The sequence below is a fragment of the Anopheles stephensi genome, chromosome 3 (genome assembly GCF_013141755.1).
Source record: "Anopheles stephensi strain Indian chromosome 3, UCI_ANSTEP_V1.0, whole genome shotgun sequence".
Lineage (NCBI taxonomy): Eukaryota > Metazoa > Arthropoda > Insecta > Diptera > Culicidae > Anopheles > Anopheles stephensi.
In genome coordinates this window covers 54,379,975-54,399,129 of record NC_050203.1, presented here as the reverse complement: position 1 = coordinate 54,399,129, position 19,155 = coordinate 54,379,975, and the positions used below count along the sequence as shown (strand labels likewise).

General features: G+C 47.9%; 2 protein-coding genes across 7 annotated transcripts; both read left to right on the top strand.

Moving 5' to 3' along the window:
• Nucleotides 1-82: 82 nt before the first annotated feature.
• On the top strand, nucleotides 83-3,026 carry LOC118513373. Its single transcript, XM_036059009.1, has 9 exons — nucleotides 83-566; nucleotides 640-701; nucleotides 765-835; nucleotides 902-1,482; nucleotides 1,566-1,780; nucleotides 1,844-2,055; nucleotides 2,128-2,238; nucleotides 2,320-2,562; nucleotides 2,640-3,026. The coding sequence occupies exons 1-9, from the start codon at nucleotides 288-290 to the stop codon at nucleotides 2,774-2,776; spliced, it is 1,911 nt and encodes a 636-aa protein (XP_035914902.1). The 5' UTR covers nucleotides 83-287; the 3' UTR covers nucleotides 2,777-3,026.
• A 5,439-nt stretch (nucleotides 3,027-8,465) lies between these two features.
• Nucleotides 8,466-18,914, top strand: LOC118513371. Of its 6 annotated transcripts, none has more exons than XM_036059003.1 (4): nucleotides 8,466-8,670; nucleotides 8,784-9,023; nucleotides 15,772-16,344; nucleotides 16,425-18,914. In XM_036059003.1, exons 2-4 carry the CDS (start codon nucleotides 8,930-8,932, stop codon nucleotides 17,495-17,497), a joined length of 1,740 nt encoding a protein of 579 aa, XP_035914896.1. In that variant the 5' UTR covers nucleotides 8,466-8,670; nucleotides 8,784-8,929; the 3' UTR covers nucleotides 17,498-18,914. The 6 variants fall into 6 exon arrangements, with proteins under 6 accessions (XP_035914896.1, XP_035914895.1, XP_035914898.1 ...); XM_036059005.1 differs by lacking the exons at nucleotides 8,466-8,670; nucleotides 8,784-9,023 and adding exons at nucleotides 11,331-11,951; nucleotides 12,300-12,416; XM_036059002.1 differs by having other exon boundaries at nucleotides 8,466-9,023.
• The last annotated feature ends 241 nt before the right edge of the window (nucleotides 18,915-19,155 follow it).

Below are 19,155 nucleotides of genomic sequence, written 5' to 3'. Positions count from 1 at the left end.
TCAAATTTGCCGCCGAAACGCAATGACAGCTCGCAATGACAGTTCAGGTTGTGCAAATCGCGCCGTTTGACGTGTTGTCAGTCGACGAAACGGGTCCCACGGGACGCGGCTTTGTTTACACTTTTTTCAGCGCCGTGCCGCGAGGTCACTGAAGAGAAAATCCAAAGTGACGAAAAGCAGGCTCTAGTTCTCCCCGCGCTGGGAGGAATGGGTGTTACTGCCGAACCATTTTGTCGTTCCCCCCGAGCTCAGTTCTATCAGTAGCCACCAATTCCCGGGGGGGGTTAATGATGGTGCAGCCGACAGCAATCACGCCACCCTTACCATCACCAACCGTAATCAGGACGGACGAAAAGATGCAGAAAGTCGACCGAAACATTGTGTATCAGCTGGACAACCGTGAACGTGGCTATCGGACGCGACGGATTCGGCGGAACGCGTCGTCGATGGCGCCAACCGCGACGATCATCAGCGGTGGCTGTGGCGAGCAAACGTTTCGCCAGCTGGCCCTCGAGTTGGCCGAGCTGGAGTTGCTGGAGCGACTGAAAACGACTGATCTTTGCGAGGTAAGGACAAGGTGGGCGACTGGACGCTGGAACACTTTCTTCATACTCTTCCTTCGTCCATGTTCTGTGTTAGCCTATCGACGATCTGGCCAGCGAAACGGAGTCCGTGTTTAACATCGAACAAAGCCATAATGGGTATGTATGTCAGTCGGGTGGCTTCCGTACTGTTCCGTTCTAGCATATTCCGTACCTTTGCAGACGCCTAACGGCCACCGTGCAGACCAACAGAAGTGTGAACGTGTTTAAAACTGCAACGATGCAGAAAGTTGGTAAGTATTGCTAGTTCCCGAGCGCAAAAGACCTGCATGCCCTTCATATGCCATTTTGTCTTGTAGCGAAATATCCCACCGGCGATCGGTCCGTATGGACGCTGGCATTCCACCCAACGAACGAGAACATCATCGCGTTCGGAACGCTTGGCGGGGCAGTTTCGGTGTACGTCGACAATCGGCTTGCGGGCACACTGAACGAACCGGAACCGATCGGTTCGTTGTGCTTTCATCCGACGCTAAACTTTCTGCTGCTGACCAGCATGAACGAAGTCATCTTTTGGGACTGGAACAACAACATAACGTACACGACCGGCATGTACAGTGACTGCAAGTGCCGGTTCCTGCACGTCACGCAGGACTTACGGCTGATCACCGGCATCACGCAGACGAAGACACATCTGATGGCGGGCGTGGGCAAAAACGTGGAGGAAGTTGAACCGGAATATCTGATGGTTTCGTTCCTGCGCAGCGTTAGCCTGATGCTGGACAAGCTCGAGCTAACGCTGTCGACGCACGTCGATTATCTGCTGCAGTTGGAGATGAATAAGCAGTGCCTCATCTGGATACATCTGCTGCAAACGATCAACCGCAAGCGGGGAGAGGTACGGTGCTGTTCCACCGTTAGCCCGGCGGACAAGTGCACGGTAAGGATGATCGTGAAATGATGGAAATTGCCCCCCAAAACCGTATCATTACTGTGTGAGTGTGTGTGTGTTTTTTTATACAGAAATCGAACCTCAATCTCACGCTAATGTCACTGATCCGTAAGATCGATGCACTGGAAGGCAGGCTGCTTACTCGCAACAACACATCGTTCTGCATCACGACCGAAATCAGTCAACGGTTGTGGTCGCCGGGTGCTGTGCTGTTAACACAACCATTGATCTACTTCAGAAACATATGCCAAAACTATATTTGCCAAGGCCACAAGACCTACATAAAGTAAGTGCAAATTGGCCGAGTTTCGTTCACCGCTCGTATCATGCAAAACGCTCTCTTCCGTAGATATGTATTCGATCTCAGCCTAGTTGGCGAACTGCTGCGCAAAGTGTGCCGTATGCTGTACACGCTCGCTCCATCGGAACTACCGGACACCTGGGACTACATTTCCCAGCTGTACGGCACGCCTCTATCGCCCGAAAAACACTGCATCTTGCAAGCGTGGGATCTAGAATCGTTCCAGGGCGATGTGGATGATTTGCCCGATTTTACGGAAGGTACGTTTGGATGAGTTGCGAACAGCTTGACTTTAAACGTTTCCTCACCAGTGGTCATTGCTCTGTTTTTAGATTGGAAAAATGTGATTACTATCTGTCTGATCAACAACGATTCGAACGTTGCCATCTCGCAGTGCGAACAGTTTATCGCTTCCGTACGGTTTCGTTCCGTGAATGAAATGGGTAAGTCTGTCACAGCTTAACACCGAATTCCTTCAATCGGGGGTTTTTTTTTAACACACCCTTTCTATTCTCTCTGCACAGAGATCAGGAGCCTTCGACGGGATAACTTTGGCGAGCTGATCTACGCATTCAAGTTTACTGCCAGCTTCGTGTCGCTTTCCTTCTCACCGTCCGGTCGGTACGTTGCCGTTGGTTTGCGGTGCCGCCGAAACCTCAAATACGCATACATTCTCGATAAGGATACACGCTGGCGGATAGGCGTAGGTTTGAACGTTCCGAACGATTCGAACGAAGGTTCGGAATCGGAAACAGTATCACAGAACGGTAAGTACGCGCGGCGGTGTGGTGCACGAAGCCCAGTTGCTAGTGAACGTTCCTGAACGAGTTTTCCATTCCGGCAGATCGTGTAGGAATTAGACTGTGCCTACCGCTCGACCCCGAAGACTACCTGGAGATCAACTGCATCAAATGGGCATCCCTACCGGGGTACGGACTTTTGCTGGGCTTGAAATCGAATTTCATTCAAGTCTGCCGGTAGTGTTCCCGCGCAGCAGTCAGCAGTGAGTAGTAAGTAGAGGAGAGGGAGTTGAAGAAGCTACACAACATAACAAATATATCCTCCTATTATGTACGACGCACTCATATGATACTCAAAACTCTGATCGTCGATCAGCACTAGCAACGGTACACAAAGATATGAACCATTTTCACAATGTAAGCAACTGTATAATAAACCATGCTGCGGGCCGGAGATTTCTACAACCCGGTCTCTGAATGTACGCTCTGAACGCTCGTGCTTGTACCCTAGAATCGCATCCGATGGAAGGAAACTTTCCTTTTTTTTTTTTTTTGAGAAAAACTGATATCCACGGGGTTTTTATTCGATGACTCTCTGTATGCTAGCGATCTACCAAACTTTCTATTTGCTATTCTATAGAAAATGGACAAAATCCTACAAAACCTCCCTGGGGCTTTGAGCAATTATTTTATTTGCAATACGGAAACCAAACGTATCTTTAAGGCACAGAAAGAGCTTGCAAACGTTTAAAAACATTTTTTTAAGGTTATATGAACCATTAAGCCGGTCATTTGACCAAGTTTTTGCACGCCAAAACGTTGGAAAATCTTTCTTTGCTGCTTCTGCGAATGCTTCTTTAACGTAGGATTCGAACGTTCGATCAATCTTTCTCTTCTCTTCTCTTTCTTTCTTGGTCTGCTCCTATGGAGCACGTCTAAAAGACATGGCTATTTGTCCAATCCGTTTCCAGAATACACGGTCCATGACTGCAATCCTCCACCCCCGGCCGCATCCAATCTCCCTCAGGTTTGACTCCACTTGATCGAGCAAACGATCTCGCTGTGCTCTCTTCTAGGCCTCGTGCAGAATGGGTCGCTGGCGAGCATCTCCCTGGTAGGGCATGAGTCCGGCATCCTCATCACGTCAGGATGTCTGCATCGCCAAACAGCTGAGCATTGGTGTCCTCTGCCAGCATAGTCCAGGTTTCGTGTTCGTAGGGGACTACTGGCTGTATCATTGTGCGATGGATCTCAGGAGTCTGTGGAGCTCGTAGTAGGCACGATCAACTTGAACTATGCGCCTTCGGACTTTGCTGCTAACGTTGTTGTCCGAAGCTACGATCGTGCTAAGGTAGCAAAATGCCTCTACTACCTCAAGATCATCACCGTCAACCAATACGCTGCTTCCGAGTCGTACTTTGTCTTCATCGCATTGATCCTCAATCCAATCAGCCGCAGATGTCCGTCCGATGATGTCGATGTCATCCACGAAGACTATGAATTGGATAGACCGAGTGAAAATCGTGCCCCCGGATATCGAAGCCCGCGCTTCGTATGACGATACCTTCTAGAGCGATCTAGAAGTCTCTTTGCCGCAGTCCCCGATGAGATTCGAACGATTCCGACAGCATGTTCAACACTCTCACCTTGCACTGCACACCGTCCATAGTAGCCCTCAACAGCCGTACCAGCTTCGCAGGGTAACCATTCTGCCGCACGATATTCCATACCTTGAAGCCGATGAACAGGTGGTGCGCGCTCCCGGCACTTTTGGCGGATCTGTCGTAGAATGCCGTGAATATCCCTCAAACAAATCCAGCTTGGTAGCTTCCGATGAAATCTCTAGCAAGGGGTGTAAGTCGGCAGAAAAGTATGCGGGACAGGATCTTGTAGGCAGCATTCAGTAATGTGATGGCTCGGTAGTAAGCACAGTCCAGTCGGTTGCCCTTTTTGTACACTGGGTGAATAACACCCAGCTTCCACACGTTCGGTAGTTCCTCCTGGTTTCTTATCCTGGCATTCAGCCTATGCATGACCACGGCAAGCCTCTCCGGGTCCATCTTGAACAGTTCTGCCACCAGCCCATCGCTGCCAGCCGACTTGTGGGATTTCCTCAGCTGTCTGATAGCTCTGATGACTTCATACGTCATTTTCATTTTTCTGGCTGTTGCTCTCCTCTGCTTTCTGCTCTTGGACCATTGGCTCGGCTCCTGCATCTGCTCCGTTCAGGTGTCTTCAATCCATAGTGATTTTCTTTCCACGCTAAGTTAATATATCACATGTCTCTTCTTCTTCTTCCTTGGTTTAACGATCTCTTTGGTCATGCCTGCCAATTATGGTTTACTAGACTTAACGGAACCGGATAGTTGGATAGACTGTCCTCACTATGGAGGAACACGGTTCGGATGTGATTTGAAGATCGGTCCTGTCGCATGAAGACTGGTGCCATTGTCGCCTCTACTACCGATCCTCCCATCCTTTCACATGCATCATCAGCATCCCATGTTGGCCTACTCTTTTAAAGAGCACGTCGTCGTGACATGGCCCGGTCAACAATAGATTTCCAGGAAACTCGATCCCTGGCAGCAGCTTCCCATCCGTGTAGGCACCTGATCTCCGACAGGTCTCTGGCCATATAGGACAACCGGGCGAATCAGTGTGCGATAGATCTCACATTTCGTGCGGTCTCGAAGTCTTCTGGATCTCAGCAGACGGTGAAGGCCGTAGTAAGCACGATTCCCCAGCACAATGCGTCTCCGGATAACGTCTGTTGACATCGTTATCCGAAGTAACGACAGTCCCAAGATAGCAAAACTTCTCTACCACCTCGCGGTTGTCGCCGTCGACTAACACGCTACTTCCCACTCGGGCTCTATCACGATCAGAGCAGAGTCCTCGTCGCATTGATCATCAGTCCAATTCTTGCTGCTTCACGCTTCAGGGTGTGTTCAGTACGCCTCACACACCTTCGCTGTCCTCTTGCCAATGATATCAATGTCGTCTGGGAAGCCAAGAAATTGGAGAGACCGATAGAGAATCGTGCCACGGATGTCGTTGTCCAGCCCTGCACCTTGTATGACACCTTCCAAGGCTATATTGAACAGTAGATCAACAGGATCAACTTTCCAGGAAAGTGGTGCCGCTGCATGATGTTCCTTTGCTCATTCCTATCTATGGTATCGTAGGCCGTCCTGAAGTCGATAAAGAGGTGGTGCGCAGGGATCTGGCGCTAAAGATTAGGTCGGTGGTGGATTTGCCTCCAACAAACCCAGCTTGGTAGCATCTGACGAAATCCGTAGCAAGGGGGGCAAGTCTGCAGAACAAGATCTGGGACAGGATCTTATAGGCGGCATTTAGGACTGAAATAGAACGATAGTTCGAGCATTCCAATCTGTCCCCCTTTTTGTAGACCTTTCACTATTTTCAATTGATTAGACACCCTACAACATTTTGGAAGTCTCGAGGTTTTGGTGAAGTCCTCAATATGGCGCTCCGGCCTGTTTGGTAAATGCATCTACGCAATCACTACATTTGGTCGCTAGAAGGCCTATAAAGGCTTTAAGGGCAGATTTGTGCGGTGTCATTGTTGAGACATGATCAGTCCACCGACTAGTCTGTTTCACTTTTTTTTGCGGTCATTGTACAGCTCGTAAATCTTTCTGCACATTTGCCTCTCGAGCGCGGGATGAGAGGCGGCAACTGTTGGTTTGCGTTAGAATCTATAACTCAGAGGCGTATGGCTGGGACGCCGTCTTACAACCATTTCATAAACCTACCCTAATTAACTACATGCGAACGTGTAGTAGATGGAGTGCACTTGACGGACCAACCGTACACACCCCTCCGCTGGACGTGATAATCACGTGAAATGTAGCGCAAAACTAATCCCGTACCCGATAAGCCGTGAACCGCCATCGATAGAAAATCACGTTTGCCTTCGCTCCAGTTTGAAGTGTTTCCTTCAGCTGGTATCAGTTTTCTTCGTGTAAATAGAGGAAATGCAGCAGCAACTGGATGGATTAACTAGACGAGATGGAAACGGATCGCTTAGTTAATACACATTAGGGTGGTTGTTTTGAGAGAAGGCACAATGAACGATCGAAAAAGATGCAGCAATGTGGTACATTTTTAGAGCGTGTGTGATTAACATTGTAACAAAGGAACAACCTAAAAAAATATTATTTGCAACCCTATTTAGTAAATTTACAACAGTTTAATCGCATTTTGTTTGCACATGTTTTCCGTTTACCAGATAAGAAGGTAATTATTTAAGTTCCCAAATAAGCGTGCTTGTTTGGTGTGAAAGCATCTTCCGAGCATGTCTTATCGTGCGGTTACCGCCGCCGTTGGGTTGGCAGCCAAAACACGTCTTATCGTCTGGCGTTTTTACACCATCTGCACTTTATCGGGGTTGTACCGTGCGCTGCGATCTCGTAGCTCTTCCTCAATTGAATCAGCCAGTCAAACAATTATCAAATTATTAATTGCAACCGGGTTCACCGAAATCAGCTATTTATGTCGCCCCTATCTTCTGTAAAGTCGTAAATGGTGTCGAATCCACGCGTAGTTCGGCCCCCGACCGTGGTTTTTTTTAAGGGTTGATAAGTGATTCGAGTTTAACAACTCCCTAACATGCGTACGACGCCCTGTTCACGGCTCTAAAACCATTTGTTGGAGCAGCTGTTTTTGGGGAAATTAGACCACACGTAACGTAACGACGTTATTCCCGCCCAACGACGCTATTTGTGATAAATTACTGTCAGCCCGATTGGATTGTTCGGAGAGGTTTCTGTGATACTACCGATCATCAATCAGGTCCTACCGAATGGAGCGCTTGCTTGTGGTTTGTCTTACATATGGCCAGATAGTGTCAGCGGGTTCGTCATGCGATCGTGATCCTGCAGCCAAAATCACCCGTCACCTATCGATTGGTCTCGATTGTTTTTTTTTATTGTTCTTCTCAGCTGTGTTCTCTAATTGGCAACAGAGCTTGCTTGGCTTGTGGCTGTAAATCGTTACAAACACATGCTCTTCCGGACCAACGTTCAGTAAGCCCTTTCGACAGAATACGCACCAACGCATAGGGCATCCCTTCCAGGGCGACCGTCCCTCGTTCGGTGTTGCGTCGCACAAAAATCAAGTTTCTACCGGGCGAAGGTCACACGCACTTCAAACTACTTGAAATTCTTCACAACCTTCGCTGGGCCCTTGTGGGGAGGGCCGCCTGCGCTGGACCATTTTGAATGGTCCCCTCCCGGAAACGTTCCACTTTTTTTTTTTTGGGGCCGGTTGAGCTTGGTACGATATAATTTTATCACTCCAGTCGTCGTCGGCCACCACAAATCTCAAAGAAAACAGCAAACGATGGCCACTTATGCATCGTACATAGGGGGTTTTGTTTGATGGCCGGCTATCATCATCATCATCATCAGCCGGTCTCTGTTTGATGTGCGATTGCAAATAGTTTATTCTTATTTATCGCGCCCTCCTGGCGACGGGCTATCTGTTGGCGTGTTCTATTCTGGAGGGGGGGGGGAGGTCAGACAAGAGAAGATGACCGTGGTCTGCCTTAAAGAGTGATCCTTTCGTCTATATCCGGTTCAGCTGGCGTCCCATTATCACTAAACCTTACCCGACCCAAACAATTCGGGAAGCATGTGGAATAGAGCTTTCCTTGTGTTTTGTAGCCGAAGTAAACACCACGATCACAGCTGTACGCGGCCCTGTACACCCTCGATTGCACGAGCGCGATTGCATAGCCGCCTGGATTGGTTGGTGTGCCGGTGGGTGGTGGTAGGGACAGCAGATAATAAACCGTACCATACCCTTGGCCCCCCTTCCGCCCGCCCCTTTCCGAAACAGCTGAACCGATCGACGAGCATGGAACGATGTTTCTCGGCGGACGACAGGTCGCCCCGAACGGCGCTACGGGTCACTCGCAAACGGTGTCTGGACGGCGTTCGGCATGGTGCGGTCCTGCGTGATTTGGAGCCGCGCGTTTAGTACCTAATCGGTGCTTCGCTGCGTCGGCCGCTCGGCCGCTCGTTATCAACGTTATTAGGCGTCGTGTTGTGCGACGAATTTGTTTGACTTATTTGCATCGTAATCGTAGAGCGAGATTTTTGGGGCAGAAGGGTATAAGCAAAGGCCATCTAATTAAGGGAGATAAACGATCGCTTCCATCCCGGTGCGATCACGAGCTGCTTCAGTGTGTGAAATACTCTACTAAACCTCTAATGTGATTTTAGTGCCATTAAGGAAATACGTTACGTTAAGTGCTAGCTCATCGATCGAATTGACTGATCGACTGTATCGGAGGAAGGCGCACGTGTTTGTGTGAAGTTTGTGACAAGTGTTTAAACGGTTTTTTTTTGGCAGAACGCCACCGGTGAAGATGGCGCAAAATAAACGGCTTCGATATGTGAACAACGCGGACAACGTGGCGTACTACCATGTGTACAAATACAATTCCCTGCAGCGGTTAAACAGTGAGTATACCACCAAAAACGCTTCCCCAATCATTTGAAAACGTGTATAAAAATGTGACCCCGTCCGCTCTATTCCGCCGGTAATCCCTACGAAAACAAAACACCCCACAAACAAACTGGCCTAGTCCCCAGGGCGGCTAGTAAAGATTTAGAACTGTTTACAGCAGGAGAAAGTCTAAGGGATAAATTATTGCACCGCAAACAACTCCCGAGGTGAAGATTCGCGCCTTGCAGCTCCCATGTGCATTGTGTTGAAGAGTTGCTCGGCGCTGCAATCAAGTTCGTACCACTATTTTGCGCTTCAGCATTCGCCAAGTGTTTTATGGTCCACACTCGCTTAGTCATCTGACCAGAGGTGGCGATGGAGTGAACCAGTCCGGCGGGGCGCAAAACTTTTGTTTATTGAGAGAGGGCTGAGGGTCCCCCGGCCCCAAACGCATTTAAAGTGCACTCAGTGTTGTTGGTGACGCTGTTCTGACACGGCAACAGATCGCGCGGGAAGGATATTGCCGATGCTAAATCCTGTTCCCAGCTGCACATTTGCATACGAGCGGAATGCCTACGAATGGGGTAGGCATGTTGGTGTGGTTTGAATTATCGATGGATGACATTTAGTTTGCAATTTTGATATCATTAACCGTCACCAACGATCAACGGGTTTATCATTGTGCGACCAACCCACACAACATGCACCCACAGACGCTGTTCCGGTATCGGTCGTTCCGTTCATGCGTGATCCCGGCTATGATAACCCGACGTGTGACGTATTATGCAACCCGCCGTACGGATGGTCGCAACGTGAACGGGTCGGGCTCGGCAGCAGAATTCGATATGTTCGATGGATGTTGTTAGGGCGTGATCGGGAGCTGCTAGGAACGCAACGACGAACTTGCTATCTCTGATAGGGGTTCCATTTGATTAAGTGAAGCTTTGTGATGTCCAAAGCGGTACGATAAGGATAATCGTCGGTTATAAAGGAACGGGGTAGCGATAAACGCTCCACAATGGAGTGCATTGAAAAGTTACAATGCAAGTGGACATTTAAAATTGAAGTTAGCGATGTCGATCTCCATATGCTTGGTGTTTGCTCTAGCCACCGATCCGACAGTCAGTTTGGTTTACGATCTCAATATGATGCTAACGGTAGCCCGGTGATGTAGTTCTAGTTCTTTTAACGGCACACGAAGGAACCGATATCAAGTTTCATCCAGACTATACCCTATCTGCATAGCATCAATGACTATACTAGCTCCTCTTCGTTTGTTTTAGCCCTAGAAAGGTTCTAGCTTTAAACTTTGAACTTTGATCACCGCCGGAACTAGATGGTCAATCCTTTCCTGTGGACGTATCTGACGAGATATGATACGCGGTTCAACCGTGTGAAAGACTGGCATCGTTAGTACTAGGTCACTGAACAGCTCCACGATTATCCAGATCGAGATCTCGCGGGGTTATAGTGCCAAAGCAGGGGAAGATGACTACCTTAATCGAAAGCAAGAGCTACTAAATACTCCAACTTTTTCGCTAATGGAATTCATAAACTTGCCTATAGATCGTTACTGCTTGCGGATTAGGGGAGAGTCATTTGAAATTTCAAATGTTTAGATGTTAAAACAACATAGATTACAAAAATATATCATAACAAGAATGGGAATTAATGTCGAAATATTCGCTCCCAATCTCTCTTGAGATTGAGACTGAGTTCCAGACCGGAGGAGATGAAATATTATAAAAAAAGAAATATTTATTAAAACTTACTTAATTATCTGGCGCCACACAACCGCAGAAGTCCATGTTTCTGCACACGGTCTGGCGCCGTAGTCGGCTTATCCCAGCTATTCTGGTATCAACGCATCAACGCTATAACCCTACTATAGTTTGGATCTACCATGCCTCCACTATCCGTATGGATAGCTTCAAAGGTATACTATTCTCATAACATGGCCACCCAACCGATGTTTGCTCATGCTTATAAATTTCCTAATTTAGTCCCCAACTTTTTTTTATAAGATATCCAAAAATAGCAGACGGCAGATAAAATGTATTGTTAAATGTTTGGTGTACCTTCATAATATTGTGCAAATGTGTTTTAATTCTTGCATACTGCAATTAAAACCCTTAAAACCAACATTCTTCTCAATGTTCAATAATTTTCCCAGGCAATTTAAAAAAATAACCGTTTCATAAAATGCTGTCTGTTTTCAAACCTCACCCAGCCAGCATGCGCATCAACCCTGTTCCAACCTGTCAAACCGATCTGTCAAATAGGTTCGTTTCGCAAGGGCAGCAAACGAAAGGGCGGGCCAGTGGTGGAGAGAGGGTTTGTTTTGAATACCACGCGATATGGAATTGGATCTTTTTTTAGTCGTGTGTGCGTGTGTGTCTCCCGTTCACCACGCGCAGACGAACAATCGAATCAGTTCTTAGTTGCGCGTTGCGTGCGTACTTTCCCCCCCGTTGGTGGTTAGCTGAGCCAAGTACCTTTCCATTAATCCGATCTCTACGCTCCAAGCAAGTGGTGGTGGCCGTGCTGTGAACAAATTCGTGTACTGCGCGTTGTGTGCGTCGTAGTGGCGGGCACAAGCGGGAACGGTCCCTCCGTGAGATGGTGCACTACGTGGTGCGCGTGGAACGCATCGGTTACGGGCAGGGCGATAAAGAGCAGCAACGTTCACGACACCGGAGACAAGCAAGCACCATGATGGGACACGGCGGCCCAGTATCGTTGCACAAAGCAATGGAACAGGGATGTCTTTGTTTGCTTGCGGGGCGCTAACGTTTTCCTCGTGAGATATACGGCACAACAGCACGGAAGCGGTTGTGGAAAAGCTGAATCACTGCGTATCAGGAATTGTCGCACTCTCCCTCTCTCTGTCTCTGCGTGTCCTCGCAGCATCAATCGAAACGTGAACCGTGTTACTAGAGCAGGTAGTTGTGATGTTTTTCATTCGAATGAAAATGATGTAGTTGTACGGTACGTACGGTCACACCTTCCGCGGAGGAACGCGCGATTGTACGAGCTCAACGACGTACTCTGGTGACTGATATAGTGGTAGAGATAAGACAAGTCAGCCAGTCAGCAGATATCACAGCAGGCTCGAAGACATTATCATCCCGCCCTGTGCTTGGGTTTTTGCTCCCGCTGGGACCGAATAGTAGTGTGAAACCGTACAGGTGGTGTTCCGTTTCTGGTCCGGTGGTTCGTTCCGGCTTTGTATCGGTTGAACCGAGAAGGCAGGAATTTCCACAATTTCTAAACACATACCCACCCATTAGATATCGCGTGGAATGCAGTGCAGTGATTTACTGTAGGATAAACCCTATTGAGGATATTTCCCTATTGAGTTCCGATAAGAAACGGTCCACCAAAACACCGTGAGATGCATGAATTCGGTGAGCAAACGCCCGAACGGGGGCTTTTTTTAGAACCGTTTAACATATCCTCATTAACATATGCCGTGCGATCTCCTCTTACTGTATTAACACTTTCCAAATCTCGAAATAATAACGTTCCCCAGTGTGTGATTTTGTTGCAATAATAAGCATCATCATCATCGTCTGCCTTTTATCGCGTTAGTCGGTGGAAGGAATCGATTTCATTTCATTAAACAGGTTTGTGAGGGTATGCTCAACGAACCATGCTCAAAAAGACGGCTGGTTCTACGAACGATAACGAACCACATCCCCAAAGCAGGCAGCTCGTAACCACCGTACCCCCATAGGGGGATGAGATGATGCGGATTTTATGTGGCACCGATGCTCCACAATGAAACACTAACAAGATGCGCTCGATGATAAAAATAACCCCTATTGCTGTCTTGTCATCGTTGACTTGGTCCGCGCCACCCTTCACCACAAGTTCGCAGCGTGGAGGCGGAGCGTTTCATTAGGAAATTTCGTTGACTATTATTATTGGAAAATTGTGGCCATGGGTCAACTAGCGTCTGCTTCCATACTTGAGTAAAACGATCGTGTTGACTGGGAAGGGCAAGGAGAACATCCTTAATCCAACAGCTTGACAACAGCATCCCGGATGTAGTGGGAGTGTTGTTATACAAAACAACCAACAAGATAGCGACGTAGAAACTGCGGGATTTGTTTATCCCGTCTGTGTAATGGGAACATAAATTAACCGTAGTTGCAAGATGTTCCTAGCAAAACAAGCAGTAGTTGAGAATTACTTTGAGAGACCTCTTCGAAACCACGAGTCGCTTTCGAATACCAGGTCTCTTTTTCGAATTTACGAGTTTCTTGGTGCATAGAGTCTCTTCAAACGATGTGTCCTCTTCCATTACGCGGTCTTTAGATAACCGAAGGTATGGCGTGAAAACACTACCCACTACAAGATTTCTTGATAGACGGATGATAAGGATTTATCTCAACTACGAGTCCTCTTCCATTTCTCAGCTGGTAGCTAGCTGTAGTTTAGACAACGAATCCCCTCGTACTATCAACTTTAAGGTCCTTTGGCCGATAAAGCTTTTGCGACTTTGAAGTCTAGTGGTAGACAAAATCCTTTAAACGTTGAGGGCTCTTGCATTAAAAAATCTTCCGGTGGCTATAATTAAGATAACTAATCCCTGTTCGAATAAAAGGTCTCTTGTTAAGTAAAGTCCCTTGATCGATGTCCCTTGACCTCTTCTATTGTGAGGTCGCTTTAATGATTAGTCCTCCCAATAAGGTCTGTTGGACGGCAGAATCTCTTCAATCATAAAGTCTCTTAGTAGCTGCAGCTTAGGCAGTTTCCTTCCTTTAGACGACGATCTCTCTTTCTTTTCTTAGAGAAAGTCCTTTGGACAATGAGACCTATTCCATTACAAGGTGCCTCGGTAGCTGAGTCTTAGCTGAGCCAACTGAGACTTCTTCGACCAAAATCTTGTCATAGAAGAATCCCTTTCGACCATTATAAGGTGTCTCGGTCTAGGCCGAAGCTTAGACAATGAGTCTCCTTTGGACAAAGTTCTTTGTACGATGGGGCGTCTCCCATTACTTAGTAGCTGAAAGCTTATAAAAGCCTTCTTCGGCCAACGTATTTTAAAAGGTTACGTAGGAGTTTTGAAAGAAAAATCTCATCTTGGAGAATAAGACTCCTTGAACTGCAACAACCCTTCGCAACTTTGCGCACAGTAAATCCTGCCACTGTGCGGGATTCCTATACCACACACACACACACACACACACACACACACAAGCTTTCGTGGCTTGTGACATTTAATCGATGAAGGGCAAGGATGGCATTTTCCATCCCAAAAGAGACAATGTAATGGAATGGGGCTCATCACTTTGGCACACTGGTTCAAGCTATAAATAATAGTAGTGCCCTCTATGCATTGTACGTCGCCTCTTATGGCCATGGTCAAGGGCGCAAGTACGACCCCCCCCCCCATGGTTGGTCGGGTGATGGTGTTTTGCTTTTCACGACCTTCGCGTTTTTCGCTATCAAACCCACCGGTAACAGAAACTGCTTTTGCACAGGTTCGTACGACACAACATCAAGTCCCTTTCCTCGACCGGGGGAACCGTTGGAGCGGGCCATCATGCAACCTGATATATCTGTCAACGGGCAACAACAAACGGGGCGAAGTGTTTAACAAGCGCGTGATTGAAGTAGCATACCGTTTCGGTACGGGAAACAGGTACCGTTCAAACATTGTATTTATCTTTGCTGCACTTCATTTGAATTGGCCCGGTAAGCCTTCAGTCGAGCCTTTACATAATTTCTCGTTGGTTCATAATTTTAAAGTGGATTCATTGATGGTTGGGTTGGGTTGGCAGGGCTTATACAAGCCTTACCCTTCCGGTGTTCCGACGGCGACATTTTCACACTTGGTGTGCTTCCAAATGCGTCCAAATGACGTTTATTTGCCATTCCGAAGCACCAACTTCGAGTGGCTTCGAGGAAGAATAACGGGCTTTGTGCGAGCATTGGTGTGTTTTGCGCTCACATAACATTCGGTCTCCGTGTGTTGCAACAGCCGACGACAGGTGGTTTCGTTGTGCGATAACATTCAATTAGGAGCTATCTTCTTCGTTCCTTCCGTACGTAGACGGTTTAGTGCTGCCGAACGAACAAGATTCAAGGCACCGAGACATGAGGCTGCTACATTGCTCGGACCATCAAGCATCCTAAAGGTGGGGACGGTTTGATCAGCAACAGAACATGCACCATCGACACGCGGAAAATGGCGTGGTTGCGCATACCACGTGCGTGTAATAATGCGATTTTGACTAACCATCACGTTCGCTTTAGAGCAGCAGAACTCACACACACACACACAGAGAGAGAGAGAGAGAGAGAGAGAGAGAGAGAGAGAGAGTTAGATTACAGAAGATTTTCTGTGGCCCATCAACGGTCCCGTCGCGACTGTCGAAGACGACCGTCCCACGACCGTCGGCTGATCTGCTGCTGATGATAACCGCATTATATAGCCACGGTCCAAAATGAAGCCATTGGTAGATCGCGGTGGTGTACGAGGGGACGGTCGTCTTATCGCGCATGATTGGGTCGTGTGTGGTTTGGCTTTTGTTTTGATGATGGCACAGTTTTTGTGCATCGGTTAATTTATTTACCAATAGGTGGCGATAGGTGATTTATTTTTGCGCAGAAAATCATTCATTTTATAGTAATTGTTCATCTTGATTCCTCATTCCCCCAGGGAGGGTGGTGGTTAAGTGCTAATACTATTCATTCGTAATACTCTTCCGCTCGCTCTAATCTAAATTTTCTCCCCGCTTAATATTCCCACAGAGAACAAAAGCATGCACGGCGTCAAGCGTGTGGTGGCGTTCTGCATTCTGACCGCCATCCTGCCGGCATCGCTCATCATACTGCCGCTCTACCTGCGCCACACGGTGTTTGCGGACGTCGTGTACCCGATCGCCGAATCAGACATTATCGAAATCCGCGATGGAATCTCGTCCGTCTTCTGCCAGAAGCACACGCTGCAGATGAACAGCACGTTCAACGCGTTCCAGCTGGACCACGAGCCGGAAGTGTCGAAGAACAGGAAGCACATACGGTTGAAAAAATCCATGTCCCTGCCGGACGATACGCTCGAGTACTGGGGGTTCTATCTGCTGAAGGGGGCGACGGTTGCGCTGAAGGTTTGCTCCCGGTACGATGGGTCCCGCATCCTGGTGGTGAAGGGCGAGCGGAACCTGCGCACGTGCGGTTTGCTCGAGCATAATAACAATAAGATCGATAACTACCTCAACAAGGAGCACGGTCAGGTGCTGGTCACGTTTGAGTCGGCCGCCGAGTTTATCGAGTACTCGGGCGAGCTGCGGGGAACGCCCAATCTACCCGCCGACGGGAATCACGGTAAGGATGGCGATGGCCATTTTTTTTTTTGATGCTTAAGCTCAACCTTCGCCTTTCTGCTGTGTCTTTCTTGTGTTTAGGTGGAGAAGACCTCACGGAGGAGCGCCTTTCGCCGGAAGAATCTGCCTCGATGCTGCATCGCGTGCACACCTCGAAGGAGTCACGCACCCGGCACGCAGCCCGAACCACAGACAACGAGCTGAACAAGCGGACAACGGCAGCGTACGATACGTCCGGACGGAAAGCGCATCACGCTACGACGAAACGTATCGGCCGTCCGGTGTCGGTCACGATAAAAAATGTACAAACGCCCGCCAGCACAACGACAACGACGACCAGCACCACCACCGAAGTGCCCACCAGTACGACGGAAAATCTCGTCAAGAAGTATCGCAACTTCCGCGCAACCGAGGCAGGCCCGTCGGCGGAAGAGTCCGTGGACGATGGTGGCAGTGGGCAGCACCGGAGGCGTCACAGTCACAACAAAACCGGCCACCGGCAGCAGTCGAACGCGGTCGGATCGAAGGACCAGGAGCAGATTGTGCAGCCGGACAGTGTGGATCGGTCGGAGCAGCCGAACGGCAGAAGGGAAGGGCGTCGCCGCAGGAGACGCGATCTGGTGTACGATCGTGCGATCAACCATGGCGGCACGGCAATGAACTACTCGAACAACACGTCCGACTCGGTGTCGAGCTTCGAGAACAGTTTGCTGTCCTGCTACGACGGTGACATCCTGCTCGCCCACAGCTTCCCACCGAGCAAATCGTGCCAGAGCGTAAAGTACCTCGAGGGTGCGTCGCACACCGTCACGAAGCACGAGGTAGTGTCGGACGGGTATTACTATTACATCTTCTACAGCGACAACGATTACGTGCAGAACGACATCCACGCGATGTTCGACATCTACAAGCCGACGTTCCAGTACTCGAACATCTCGGACTCGAAGGGTTGCATTAACAGCACGCACTGCTCCTTCCCGATCACCTTCTGGTCGAACGAGCGCGTGATCGTGGAAGTGCCGACCCGGGACGGTATCGAGCACGAGGAGGACGACATTACGCTGCTCGTATCGACGTGCCATCCCCGGATGGCCATCTACATCATCTTTCCCGTGAGCGTGCTGATACTGGTGTTGACCTGTGCTTTCCTGTAGGGGGGCCATTTACCGCTGGGCGATCGACTGCGAGGATGATACACGCACATACGTTGGACAGGTGCCATAGCATGAGTGCCGGCCACCGTTGAAATCCGGTGAAATGTGCAATACGACGGCGCGCAGTTTGGCGCGGCTCATTTACATTAAGTGCATTCGTTGATTTTGCAACCACATAGGAGGGGAGCGAACGTTGATACAAATACTTTGTAATTGTAAATTGTGAATTGCACATACAGGTGATGTAAACCGGACAGCCAGTAGGATAGCCAAAAACGAACCATCACCATCACCAGGTTTTTGTTGTCGTTTAATCGACAGCGACACACGTGCAATAACGATAAGATTAATCGCATAAGAATCTTGTTCACCGATTGGGGGAAGCGAATTGGATAAGCTTGGCAGGGATTAGGGTGAGATTATTAGGCCGAAAGCCCCAGACCGGAAACTGCAATTGAGTACAACAAGCAACTCTATACACTACACACATAGAAAGACACATATTTTGACTATTTTTTTAACGTTTATTAGAGTTTCGCGTTAAACGAAATGATAGCCAATATGGAAAATATGCAAAAATGCGTTAAGCTAGTCCGACAGCGGCAGGAGGCAGACAGCGGGAATTAGTAGTAAGAAACAAATGGATAGAAACACAAAACCGCGTCAGGAATCTAGAATCAGGGATAACATGATAAGGGTGATAAAAACGAAGAGAAATCGGAAATTGAAATTTTTGTTTTGTGTTTGTGTGTGTGCAAAATTTTGTAAAGAAAATAAGTGCTGTTTAATCTGGCCTCACATACTACAGCACTCGTTACCATATGGTTGTGTAATTATTGTTTAAAGCATAACTTTGAAAATTCTTAGCTAGTGTAACGGTTTCTTCACTTCACAGTTCCATGAGAGCTGTAAAATTCCAAGCATGTACTTTAAATCTTTCTAACCTAACAACTTAACTTTACAATCGCGTTACGTCTCGTTTAACTTCTCTAGAATGGTTTTTATTGTTTTTTTCGCACACGATAGCTTTAGAACTTAACAACAAGAGCCCTAAATTGCTCTTACATTTCGACTCCAACCATAGAGAGATTAGTTGTAGCACAGCAAACACATCATATCAGTGTGGATAATATTGCGACCGACCGGAAGGTAGCTTTCCCTGTGCAATGATGAATGATTAATGTGATATAAAGAAACAACAAAAAAAAGCTATCATTGGTCGTCCGTGGTGAGTTACGATTGTAACCAAGAGATAGGGGGTTTGTTTTCTTTTACATGTCCAATATGGTGTCCATATTTAAATAAGAACCGAATGAGGCTATAGAAATAGAGAGGGAAGATGTACACCAGATTCACCAAATAGCGACTATGAAGTTGTACAATAAACGTTTAAAAGGAGTTTTATTTTACCTATAAAGGTTGGTCTTTTATTCGATTGTTTTATTTGCTAAGCCAACGTGGCAACCACACATCAGGTGAAGGTGGATGGCAAACACTCAGGAGCGCTTCCACCAAGGACCAGCACCATGCGCCAGCTGGGCTAATACAGATCAAAATTGGTTTGAGACTCATCAATTATCAAAGGACTAAGAAAAGATCGAGCAGGTCGCTTAAAACCTTGGGTTACCTCGTATAAAGCCAAATACCAGCATTTTTGC